This window comes from Phodopus roborovskii, unplaced genomic scaffold, assembly GCF_943737965.1.
Source record: "Phodopus roborovskii unplaced genomic scaffold, PHOROB, whole genome shotgun sequence".
Classification (NCBI taxonomy): Eukaryota; Metazoa; Chordata; class Mammalia; order Rodentia; family Cricetidae; genus Phodopus; species Phodopus roborovskii.
In genome coordinates, this window is record NW_026126480.1 from 10,433,206 (window position 1) to 10,446,285 (window position 13,080).

Consider the following 13,080-nt stretch of genomic DNA (forward strand, 5'->3'; position numbering starts at 1 on the left):
TTACATGAAAACATTTTTAACAAACCCAGGATGAGGCTGAGGAGATAGGTTAGTAAAAGTGCTCGCCACACAAACATGAAAATCAGCATTCACAAGAGCCAGGTCATGACTTGTGCTTATAAACCCCAGTACTGGGAAGCAGAGACAGGCAGCTCCTGGGACTTGTTAGATAGCCAATCTAGACTGGTCAGCAAACTCCAGATCCCTGTTTCAGTTGATAAAGACACCTGCTGCCAGGCCTGGCTACCTGAGTCAGATGGTAGGAGAGCCAACTCCCACAAGTTGTCCTCCAGCTCCACATGTAATATATATAGGCGTAATAAATACACATATATACACATAAATAAAATACATAAAATATAATTTTAAAAAAGAAACAGGAACCAGGAAGATGGCTTCTGAGCAACAACCCCGAGGTTGATCTCTGCCCTCCACATACACAGACAAAACCACAATTACACACACTGAATATGTGCCAACCAAAACCACAGCCCCAGTATCATTCTTGTTCCCCAGTTCCTTCAGAAGCAGGAAGCCCTATGTGTAAGCTCCAGATAGGTAGGGTTTTCCATTTACTCACTGTAATATCCTTGTGGTTAGAGCCTGTAAGTAATGGATTGACCATAAAAGAGGGCTTAACCTAGAATAAATGGATGCTCTTGGGAGTCCACAAGCCTCCAAAATTGTATGCAAAATCTAACATGTGTACTGGCATGTGCATATTTTTGGTGACTGAGTTCATAGTTCAGTCAGATTCTAAAGATGTCTATGGCCAAGGAGAGGTTAATTTTTTTTTCTTGGCTAGAACAGTCAAAATGGTTGAAACAAATCTGTACAATAAAATGCTATCCAACAGCTCCATCTATGGGTGAGTAATTATCACTTGGTAGAAATGGGGACAACCATCAGGAGCAAGTGTGCCTCAGGGATGCGCGTGCTGAGACAAACTTTCAGTGTCACTCTAATGTGAGTTTATTAAGTACAGCATCACAGCTTCTTCTTCCCAGGGGTAGACGCAAAAATTAGGAGGTGGTTGATAAATTCTATTTACAGTACTTCAGCACCAAAAACTTGGGCAGTTATGCTGATAAATGTATATACAGTTCAACATGTCAGTCTTAAAATGCATATTTATAGTGAAATTCATATAAAACCGTTAAAAACTTTTCTATTTACACTTTTTAAAAATGCAAAGTATAGTTTCTTTTGCCACAGCTTGTCAAAATTCTTACCCTCCCATCCCTTACCCTTCACTTAACTTGTGACAGACAGCAATCACAAGACCAAAAACAGCACGTAAACAAACTGCTCCCTAAAAAAGTAAAAACTTAAAAACATTACATTTAGAACTGTTAAGTGAACGTTTTCATACATTTCAAAGGGGCTTAAACAAAAGTAGTAAAAGTTGTTCTCAAAGTCTCTGTCCAACATGGGTGTGCAACTTCAGTATCAAGAGAGCATCAAGCGAACGGAGTCCATTTTCCTTAACACAACTCAACATTTCCTTTGGGCCAGAAATGTCTTTTTTTCCTCTGTTTCTCCGACCAAACCTTCTCTAATCCATTTTCTTAAGGGGGTAGGGGAGGTGGGAAGACCAGGCGATCCAGCTTCCTAGACATGTAGGAGGAGGGATTCAGCCTGCTTGGAAACATTTACATTAAATAAATAGGCAAGTGTGGAACACCACAATAAATTAGTATACAACCAAGGAGCATATACAAGTCACCCCAGACACTTCCCGGTCAGAGATCTGATGTTTACCCTCTAGTAAGGACTCTTTAATGCTAGAACTTTCCTAGGTATTCATAAACTAATCATGAACTGAGCAAATGTAAAATGTTAACCAAATCAATACTTCCAGGGATATGCAAAAACAAACACGATTTAAAAAAAAAACAAACTGTTCAGATACATCATTTCAAAAATACAAACTCTTCACAGCCTCCTTTCTTTTCCTTTAATATTCTCTGGTGGCATTTGCTCAGCAGAAAGCAGCTGAGAACGACTCACAGGAAAGTTTCTTCCCACTGCCCAGATCCAGCAAGGAGCCAGGCCTCCATGAGTGTACATCTTTTCTTTAGCTTTTTTTTTCTTTTTCCTCTATTTTTTTTTTTTTAAAAAGTACATTCCTCTGTGAGTTTTATCTTGTTAAAATGCTGCTCCTGCAGCAACGTTTCATTGAAACACTGTGTTTCTAGGTCCACAGCCTAAATACGAACAAAGTGCTTTTTTTTTTTTTTAAGACAACAAATTATAAGTTTCCCTGGACACTTGGTAACCAAGCAGGCTTTAAAGTGCACTCCGGTGTCTGAACACTAGGACCGTTCAGCAGAGGTCTGAGAGGGGCTGGGCTCAGTTCCATCCTCCGTGCTGCTGTCTACATCCTGCTCCATTGCTGTCTCATCGTCATCCAGCTGCTGACTGGTGAAGTTGTTCAGTTCAAGAAGCCCACTGGGCTCCACTACCACATTGGAGCTGGAGTGACAAGGAATAGCGTACTGGGGAATGGCCTGAAAGAGAAGACGCAGGAGAGTATGTTTATAGTGAAAAGAAGGTAATGGGAGAATGCCTCCCCAAACTAAGCACAGAAAACAGAAAACTGGCATGGACCAGACAACCCCTACAACAAGCACTGCACTAGATCTCACACATGGCATTCAACTGCATCCTGTGACAATGCTGTATGGAAACTATAAGCAAACATGAAGTGAGAGATGTCCTCAAGGTCACACAGCTGTCAAGGTCAATGCTGGATTTGACCTCAAATCTGGTACAACTCAGAGTGGCCTTGGCGCTCCTTTATGGGTACAACAAAGAAGGCTAACACTATTGCAAATTTAGAAGGTAGGCTTTATAGAATACTTTCATCTTATCTTACTAGTCTTTTGTTTGTTTGTTTTAAAAGGAATTCATTATTAAGTCCTGGATGACTTAGAACTGACTATATATATATATATATATATATATATATATATATATATATATATATATATATATATAAAAGTGGCCTCAAACTCACAGAGATCCACCTGCCCCTGCCTCTCAAGTTCTGGGAATAAAAGCATGACCATCACAGCCTGAATTATACAATATTTTTGTTCATCTTCAAGATGAATGACTGGTTGCTGACACACAATAAATTTTAAGCTTCTTTGGTGATTCAAAGAGGTGACCAATTTGTTTAGTCATCGCACAAACACCTTTACTGCAATTAAGTAGTGAAAGTAGTCAAATATAAGAGAATGCCATTTAAACAACTAAAAAAATATTACTAGGTGAGCACTGGTTAAGGCTCCTTGGTAAGTACTTATTGGTGACTTGTGACTTATAATCCTATCAGGTTCTTTTTTCTTCATAACTTTTTTTTTTTTGTGTGTGTGTGTGTGGGGGGGGGTTCTCATGTATCCCAAGCTGGCCTTGAACAGACTATGTAGCTTGAACAGACTGAGATGACCTTAAACTTCTGATCTTCCTGCCTCTACCTCCCCAAGTGTGGGGATTGCAAGCATGCACTACCATGCCTGGCTATAGATACCTTTTAACAAGGAATATCAGTTATGTCACACCTCTTCTCCTAATCCTGGGCATGAATGAACTGTACTTTCATTCCTGCTAATACAATGCAGAAAAATAATTTTCAACTAAGTCATCCCAAATGAGTATGGCAATCTAAATCCCCAGTTGTCACAATCCATTTTAGTAAAATCAGTAACCGTTACCATCTGTTAGACAAACACTAAGGCAGTCACTGTGCTAGGTGCTTAATTTTATTAACATTTACATAGATTCTATAAATCAGGTACCACATATTCCCACTACCAATGAAGAAACTGAGGCAAAAGTAACATTAGTAGTCCAGCCCAGAGTAGGGAATGTCAAAACCAGAAACCCATCTCTTTCCCAAAACAGCCCACCTCTTCAGGTTAAAAAAACAAACAAACAAAAAACCAAAAGAAAAACAAAAAACACAGCAATCACAACAAAACCTTTTGTTAAGAAATATGTAACTCACTAAGTTCATTTTTATAGATGAAAATTATTTGAATAATTTTACAACTACTTTGACTTATCTTAATTATCAAGCCCTCATATTTAATTATGTCTCATTTGGTTTAACAATGGTCAATTAGTATTCTCTCACAGCTTAACAATATTGCAAATGGAAAGCTTATTACATGAACTTTGAAGCATATACAATGGCTCTATATGCCAGTTCTAAATTATCTACAGGACTGTAAGTGGGAATTCTCGATGAACTTAAATGGGCTGCTCTGAAACTTTGCAAACTATGTACCAGTTTGGAGCAAATAAAAACTGCCAATAACATGAGGGGGGAAAAAAACCTTAATATCTTGCATTGAGAGATGGAAACAAAACATAACTCCTAAGGGCTAGTCTAGACTCAGTTTTAGTCATCAATCTTAATCTGTAACACAGAATGACTGGTGGTTTTTAGAACAAAGAGGATAAAGGTGGAGAGGGTAGCTGTTGATGAACTGTCCACTGTGGTGACAGCACCGTACCAAGATGATTAGATAACAACACAAGAAGCCAAGTTTATGGTTAATGCCAAGTTAGATGTAAAAATAAATTAGAAACACTGCATACAATCCAGTCAGTTGAAGTGTGACTATTTTAGGAACCACAAATTCAGATGAGGAACAACAAATGTTTACAAAGTGTCCAAAAATAATCTAGCCCTGTGACACCCATGTATCAAACCCACAACCTCCCATCTGCCCCAGACGTGTCATTTTCCTTCTGGGTCTTACCTGGATGATAATCTCTGTTGGGCTCTCTTCAGCTTTCTTTTGGCCTACATTCTGAATACGCATGAACTGGCCTGTCGCAGGCACTCCTGCTGCTTCCATCTTTCTGGTCGTTAGGGGAGGGCCAACAGCAGATGGACTTGAACAGGACTCTCTACATTTCGCCATCCCTGCCACCACCACGTGTGTGGAGGGTACAGCTCCTGCCTCACCAGTGAGCACACCGGTGGCCAGAGCCTTCTTTGGGGGATCCACTACCATATGTTCTACATTTGTATCAATCTGAGCTTCCATCAAAGACATTTGCAAAATGTCTGACACTGCTGTCTTCTCAGAGGCCTGAATGGGAGATATGCTTGTAACTGGTGACGTCAGCTTAGGAACAGAACTGCCACCAGTTATCTTTGTAACTGTGGGAGGCTGGCGCCCCTCAAATGTTATCTTTGTAACAGAGGATCCTTGGGTTATAATTGGCTGCTCCACCTGAAAACAAATTGGGGTTGTGTGTATTATAGCTACATCTCTTTGAGGAAAAACTAATCAAACACTCCAGAAAATATGGTAAAAGAAACATTTGTGCGGTATACTAGGAAGACATTTTGAAGCTCGATGTTTTAGTAAGAGGGCTGGATGGGAAGGATCTGTTTTCTTTTAAGGAACCTAGGGAAAGAGGAGGGGTTGAAAGAACCTTTGTTCAGCCAGCCAAGCTTTGAGGCAGTAAGGAAAAAAAAAAAAAAAAAAAAAAAAAAATCACAGCAGCCTAGTTTTCCTGAGATTTACATCCCGAGATACCTTCAACGTGCTCAAATGATTTCACATAGTCTGCTCTTAAAATTAAAAGTGGTTGGATTTTTTTCAATCTCTTTCTTAAAGCACAATTGTACAAACATTCTATATATGTATTTGCGCGCGCGCATACACACTCATCAGTTCAAAATCATCACTTAGTGCTAATAAAATTTTTCTTTTGATTATCCATACATTTCCTCTGTTATCTAGATTATAAATCTAGAAGGTAAATTTTAAATTTATCAACTAGATGGTAATGATGTAAACTAGAAAGGAAGATAGATGGTCAATAACATTACTTAAAAGACTGTAGTTTACTTAGCATTACTGCTATGAATGTGAGAGTTAATAAGCATGGAGGTATGGAGCTATCATTTTCATGCACTGCTGGTTACTGCTGAAGTGATTTCTTTAGAAACTGCCTAGGAAAGCACACTCTGAGAGCTGTGCTTTCCTCTGTATCAGTATGTGTGCTTCCCCCAAGAACAATACCAGCATAATGAGGCTTTTGGGTTTCTGTTGCTTGGAGAAAGCATTGCTAGCTTTCTCCTCACCTACCCCCAACCCAACCCGTGTGAACAGAGAAGAAACTTTGCAAGTTATCAAAATTCTGTTACCTGGCTTGCCGGCTGTTTCTCTGACGAAGTGGGGAGTGCCATCTGGCTCTGGGGAGTTTGGGGTTGCACGTAGATTTTTGGTTGGTTTGGAGCTTGCTGCAGTTTAGGAAGCTGCTGTGTGGTTTTCACAGCAAGTACCTGTACTACAGTTTGCGGGGGCTGTGCCATTAAGGTAGGAAGCTGCCTGTCTTTGGCTACCACAGGATGCTGTGTGTGCTGTGCATCTGGCTTGGGCTGTGCTTGTTCCTGCTGGAGAGGAGTCAGTTTCTGATGCCTGATGGAGAGCTGGGGCATCTGTGTGAGTTTGTGCTGGAGTTGGTCTGCTTGCAGGTGGATGGTCTGCTTCTGTTTGGTCTGGAAGCACTGCAGAGTTTTCACTTGCAGCTGAGTCTGTTCCAGCTGAGGCTGGCTAAGTTTCTGCTGCTTAGTCGATTGCGATTGAGTCAGGGCAGATCGGTAAAACAGACCTGTCTGAGGATCCAATGTGTCCATCTCTTCAACCTCACCCTCCTCAGTTCCAAGTTCCTCACTGTGTTTGGTAAAAGCAGTATGACTGCTTAATGCCTAAGTACAAGAGACACAAAGTAAGGATGAAATAAGAAAAAACACCCACGGTGTTACATTTTTTCTTGAACTAGAAAATACTAGATTCATTCTGATATTTTTAAAGGAGCCTAAAATGTCCAAAAAGCCTCACAGGCTTTTAATTAAAACTTACAATATGAACTCTCAGACAGTAAGTACCTCAAAATTCAGTCCATTCATTCTTGTAGGGAAAGTCCTGAAGAACCCCAAATTATAGAATAGAGGAATAATGTGACTTTACACACAGCCCATAAAGAACAGAGAGGCTTCCCAGCTCAGGAGCCACCCTGATGCTTGTGCTTGAGAGACGCTCAGCTGTCTAAAAACAAGGCAGCAAGTCTAAAAACAAGGCAGCGACTGAGTGAGGAGTCAGGCATCCAGAATAAAACCAAGACTCAGGAAAGCCCACTCTAGCCACATGCATGCCCTTAGTCCCAAAGATCAGCTGTACCGTCTGGGAGATGTGACCACCCCAATTCCTACAGCAGGCCTCCCTAAGACATTGTGTCACCAAGGTCTATGAGTCTCAGAGTCCAGACTCACTAGGCCATAGCTTCCTAGAGTCCTGTTTCCTAGGAGTAAGCCACGGGACAAGCCATTCCTCTTCATGGGAAAGGAGACTATCTAGGGTCAGCTAAGAAAGCACTGGGGGGGAGAAATCACTCTGAGTGATACTATTAGAGCCAGCCTATCTGACCTCTATGTGTCTTAGGAAAGATCAATGTCAAGACCTTGTACCAGTGAAGGTCAGACTAAGATCTACCACCCAGTGAAATCTTGTGAGACAACAAAATCCACCTTATCCCTAACACTCCTGCTGCCTTGTCACACACTGTGCCACTACTCTAACTTCAAAACTAGAACTTGCCCTTGGATCAAGTCTTGGTACACACACACAGTTTTGATTCAATACCTCTTCACTGACTCTCAGGTAGGTAGCAGAGTGAGGTTTTACTGCTGATGGCAGCCAAGTGACAAGGACTTAAGGGAATACTAAGGAAAGTCATAGTTGAAACTGATACCCAAAATGAAGCTATATGGCAGAATTGTCACTATGACTTTGGCTAGTAATCTTAGTGAGATGTACTTATAGCTCAAAGCATGGTGCCACACAAAAATCAACTTAACGCAGCTTTCTTTTTCCTCTCTAGCCTTAATACAAGGTGTTTCTATCTGATATTATTAGTTCACTTCCTTCCCCTTGGGTCTTCTTTAATTGGTCACATATAATTAAAGGAGTAAACTATTTCTTTCCCTTCTTGTTCATAATGGTCTTGCAAGGATTCATTATAAAGTATAAAATAAAAGTAAAAGCAAACTCAGCAGCAGACAGCTAAACAAGCAATATGCCATTTCATTTTGAAAAAAATCTTACTTCTACCATTAGTAAATCCATCTATAGTGTTAAGAGACACAAACAGTGACCAACTCTGATGTTAGGAGACTCACCCAGACAGCCCAACCCTTCTAAAATGCTGAGTCTCTAGAATGTTTAAAAAAAAAAAAAAAAAAAAAAAAAAAAATCTGCTTTCTAATTATTTCCTGGTGTTCAGATCCCCCAATTCATACTCAAATAGAGTCTGATGGATGACCTTCACTGATGGAGAGTTACACATATATTCTACAATTCAGGCATGTCTCCTTTTTCAAACAGAAAATAAAATTGAACCTTATTTCGGAAATAAAGTGGTTACAGACTGAAAGAGGAAAAAGAAGAGATACAACCTGTTGCATAATGTGGGTGATTGCTCCAGGGGAAGACGCTGGGATGGACTTTACCACCACTGAAGTCTGTGTTGCAGTCTGTGACTGAGCCACATGTTGGAGCAGGGTCCGCTGAGGCTGGGAAGGCTGTTGGGGCTGGGAGCGATGGCTGACTGAAAATAGAGGAGGTGGTGATGTTTCTCCTGAAATCACCACAGCAACTGTAAGCAGTGACCAATCATTTTAAACATGCATTGTATCCCACAGGGTGGCACTGCAAACTATGAGGCAGAAGGCCAGAACTTGCCCATCTAGGAACTGTGTGACCCTAAAAGTCTCTTATAAAACTGCTTCCTCAGATGAGGAACAACAGAACTAGTGTATGACGAGGGGAAAGTATAGAGAGGCACTGTGAAAATTGCCTTTCAAGTGGCATCCGCTTGTGAACTGTTGGGTTTTCTCCAGTGATTTTTGGTTCAGTGAGGTCACAGGGAAACAATGCATTTTCACAACCCAGACACATCATTAAGGAAAGTGGAAAAGAATGCAGTCCAAACACCAGCATTGCTCCTTTATAAGAGACACTGCTTCACAGATTCACAGTCCCTGAAAATGTTAGAGGACAAAACGATGCTGCAGAAGGAATCTTGTCCTACTCTGTTCCAACCACTCCTGCGAATCTGAGGCCACCTGTTTTCTATTAAAGCACCAAAACTCAAAGGCTGGCTCTGTTTGCCTGTATTTGAATGGGATAATAACAGCTTGCTATTTTTTCCTTACAGGAGGCAAATGAAAACAATGGGTTGAAAATGGTCCTTAGATAAGTAAAGTATCAACAGGAAGAAAAGTTTGTTCTGCCTCTGTGTTTTAGCTCAACAGACCAGCAAGAGTGAAGTTGCAGGACCAACCCCACTTCCCCCTCTCCCACCACAGGGCTGGTTCAAACTACCCATCCACACAGGTGCCAATCTTTATCATAATTTACCAGCCCCTGTATCTTTTTTTTTTTTTTTTTTTTTTTTTTTTATGTGCATTGGTGTTTTGCTATTGGTGTTGGGTCTCCTGGATCTGGAGTTTCAGGCAGTTGTGAGCTGCCATGTGGGTTCTGAGAATTAAACCTGGGTCCTCTGGAAGAGCAGTCAGTGCTCTTAACCACTGAACCATCTCTCCAGTCCCCTACAAGCCTCAACTTCAAGTTTAAACAGCATAGACACCTGCCACATCCAAATCCATAGACACTCAAATACCTTTAGCTACTGGGAAGGAAACCCTTAAATCAATAGGTTTTAAAAAAAAAAAAATCTATAAATGAGCTAAGGGTTTTGAGAGTATGAAAACTCCTCCAATAATCCATAATTGTAAGGTTATGTAGCTTATCTTCAATTCCAAACAGTAGTGATACATGCTTAGAAACATCTGAATGCCCACCCAAGTGTGGGCTGCACCTATGCACCTACAGACCAAAGTATCTGTGTGGTAGTCAAAGAACTAAATTTAATTATGACTATGATTACAATGTTCTTTTCTTTACACACTCACAAATACAGAGCTTCTCTTTAACTACAAATATAGTTACATGTGCCATGAGATTACAGAGTGCATCACCTGGACTCCTTTTATACTGCACTATATTATTTCACTGCATTTCACAGTATGCTTTTATGTATATTTTAAATTATATGACTGAATAAAAATCTTCCACATAGTCTCAGCTAAATTAAAATAAAGACCCAGGATTTACAATAAACAACTACTAAAATTGTTTACAACAAGACTAAATAGGAGAAAAAATAAATTATGACATTAAACATAAGCAAATCAATGAAAAACTTAAATGAAAGCATTATCAAAAATGAATGATATCTGAAAGGTAATAAATTTCTGGTGAAATTGTCAGATTATATAGACTATTTTGATACCCATACTAGTTTTCATAATTATTCGAGGTTTTTTTTTTTTAAGATTTATTTATTCATTTAATTTATTTGTTTTGGTGTGTGTGTGTGTGTGTGTGTGTGTGTGTGTGTGTGTGTGTTACACCATATGTATCTGGGTGCCTATAGGGACCAAAGGAAGATGTCTGATAACCTAGAGCTTGAGTTACAGGTGATTGTGAACCACCCAATATGGGTGCTGGGAACCAAACTCAGGACCTCTAGAAAAGCAGCAATCACTCTTAATTGCTGAACCATCTCTTCAGCCCTGATAGTAAGACTTTTAAATTAAAGAAACAAATTGGATATAACAAAAGATCAAATGACACTATGTAAAAATAATTCTCCTTCAAGATCCTATAAATATTTTTCACACCAAAGGCATAGAGTGTATGTAGGTCACTAAGGTTCAGTGAAACCACAGAAAACTAACATTCACTACAGAATAAAACAGGGCCTAGAGCAGCTGGCTTTAAAGTCAAAGCAAATGCTCAATACTACTGTGTATAAGAGGTAAAGACAATAGGAGGTCACAGAAAGAACATTTGTGAAATGGGTGACGCGACTTTAGCTAGCCCACATAAGCCCCATAAATAGTCATTTGTTTCTTTAAACAATTTCTTTCTTTTTCTTTTTCTTTTTTTTTTTTCCTTCCAGCAAAGTGCTCATTTCCCCACTACTTTGAAAAATAACATTTCCTTCCCTTCACTAAGTGGAGCTTACCTTCCCTCTACCAGAGCAGAGCGCATCCATTTAAGTAGTTCACCCACAATTAATCATCGTCTAACTTTCATTGTACTACAAATGGATGCACACCACTTACCTAGAAGGGGAAAAGCAACCTCTGTCCCCTCATCAGTGCGTTCTGAAAAGGATAAGTAAGGGAAGAGATCACAGGTCTTTTCATCTATTTACTACATGCTAGGCTAGGCTACTGGAGAGGCACATTCAGTTCCCCAGCACACCAGCCTCTGCACCAACTGGTTTTCTGCTAAGTGTCTGTGACGTTGACAGTTTTCTATTATCTTCACTGGATTTTCTTTCTGGGCAGTTTTAACCCATCAGTCCTAGTATCTCCTCAATTATGCTATTAAAAAAAAAAAAAAAAAAAAAACCCTCCCTTTTCTCTGTGACATCTGGAAACCTCAAATACCTGAAGTTATATTCTCCTTTAATCACTGCATACATAAACACAAGTCAAGAGCTTGCCCCATACATCTGCTCTCCTCACCCCTAGATTATTCACATCATGAATTTAACCAGATCTTGAGCTAAAGAAGTATCAAAAAACAGAAGCAATATTCCAGGTATGACCTCACCTGAATGAAAGACAAAGAATTTCACTTCTCCATAGGTACTATCCCCCAAATCTCATTAGTATTCTGTTGCCAGACCATAATTAAATATCTAATCTACTTTTCGTGTGTGACCATATGTGTATTCTTATGTGTTCTTGTGTCTGTGTGTATGTGTGAGAAGGGGGTGGGGTGGTAGGATGGGAGAGAGAAAGACTGATTGAGATTAAAGTCAGGGAAACCCCAAAAATGATGTCAATCTGTTCTGAAAACAAAAAGGAAAAGAGCTAAAATATAAAGATATGTTCTCCCCCAAATGAGCACCCCATGAAATTCACAAAGGCAGCACTACCTTAATACTATGTTTTAGAGGACACCTACCAGTGGTGATGTATTCAGCAACTAGTTCTGACTCTACCACAGCAATGGATGGACTCTCAGGAGAATGTCTCTTTTCCTGGGTCATCTGAATAGGTACTGCCATTTGACTCAAGTCAATAGTGGGTTGTCTTGGTTTAGATTCCAATTTTTCCTTTACTGCATAAAAAAGTCGGGGAAAAGTTAACTTTTATTAAAAACAAGTACTAAAACCAGAGTTGTCTATGGGAATAATGAACCAGACCTCTGGGACGCCATATTGGCAGTGACTAAAAAGACAATGAATTGAAAACTGCAGGCTGCTCAGTATGGTTGTATAGCCTACAACCTACATAACCATATCCAGCAGCCTACAATAATCCATATTCAATCACACTCAAGTCCCCCTACTATGCCAGACAGCCAGTTGTTTCTCTTTATATACTCCTCCTGGGATGTTATTTCCTTTGTATTCAAAGTAATTGCTGTTACCCTCAGTTAACAACAACATAATCTGTTCTGGGGCATATCTCAGAATAGCACTTCCCATTGATTAGTTCATTTGACCTACTAAAAATCCAAGGGCCTGGGAATGTTACCCAGAGGTCAGGTGCTTGTCCAGCATGCACATGGTCTTGAGTTTGATCCACAGCACAAGGGGGAAATTCATACAGCCTTTACTGAGGGAGGAGGATTGCTGATTTCAATGTTGTACTAAGCTATATCCAGACCAGCCTGAGCTATAGATTGAGACCTTGTATGTATGTATGTATGTATGTATGTATGTATGTATGATGTGTATGTATATGTAAGTGTATGTGTATGTAATTAAAGATATGGCAAAAAAAGTTACATGTTACAAGTCTTTAGTGATTCTTAAAGAATAAAACTTAAAGCTTTTCACTGTTAGGAAAAAAAATAGGTGCTCTGCTTCTGTCTGTCTAAAATATCTGATAAAAACAGCCTGTAATTAATAGTGGTATATGTATAGATACATTTTTTTTTTTTACTTCTTACCACTTTTTCAATA

At 39.6% G+C, this 13,080-nt stretch overlaps 1 protein-coding gene across 17 annotated transcripts in view; it reads right to left on the bottom strand.

Moving 5' to 3' along the window:
• Nucleotides 1-2,223: 2,223 nt before the first annotated feature.
• Nucleotides 2,224-13,080, bottom strand: part of Emsy (EMSY transcriptional repressor, BRCA2 interacting) — a 71,844-nt gene continuing 60,987 nt past the window's right edge. For 8 of the 17 annotated variants that reach the window (XM_051192297.1, XM_051192296.1, XM_051192295.1 and 5 more), the window contains 6 exons: nucleotides 12,075-12,230; nucleotides 11,222-11,263; nucleotides 8,486-8,637; nucleotides 6,176-6,739; nucleotides 4,773-5,252; nucleotides 2,224-2,510 (listed from right to left, as the gene is read on the bottom strand). In XM_051192297.1, the coding sequence (XP_051048254.1) occupies nucleotides 2,316-2,510; nucleotides 4,773-5,252; nucleotides 6,176-6,739; nucleotides 8,486-8,637; nucleotides 11,222-11,263; nucleotides 12,075-12,230 (1,589 nt within the window). In that variant the 3' untranslated portion in view covers nucleotides 2,224-2,315. Of the gene's footprint in view, nucleotides 2,511-4,772; nucleotides 5,430-6,175; nucleotides 6,740-8,485; nucleotides 8,638-11,221; nucleotides 11,264-12,074; nucleotides 12,231-13,080 lie in introns of those variants that run through there. The other 9 variants (XM_051192304.1, XM_051192303.1, XM_051192301.1 and 6 more) reach the window with 5 other exon arrangements.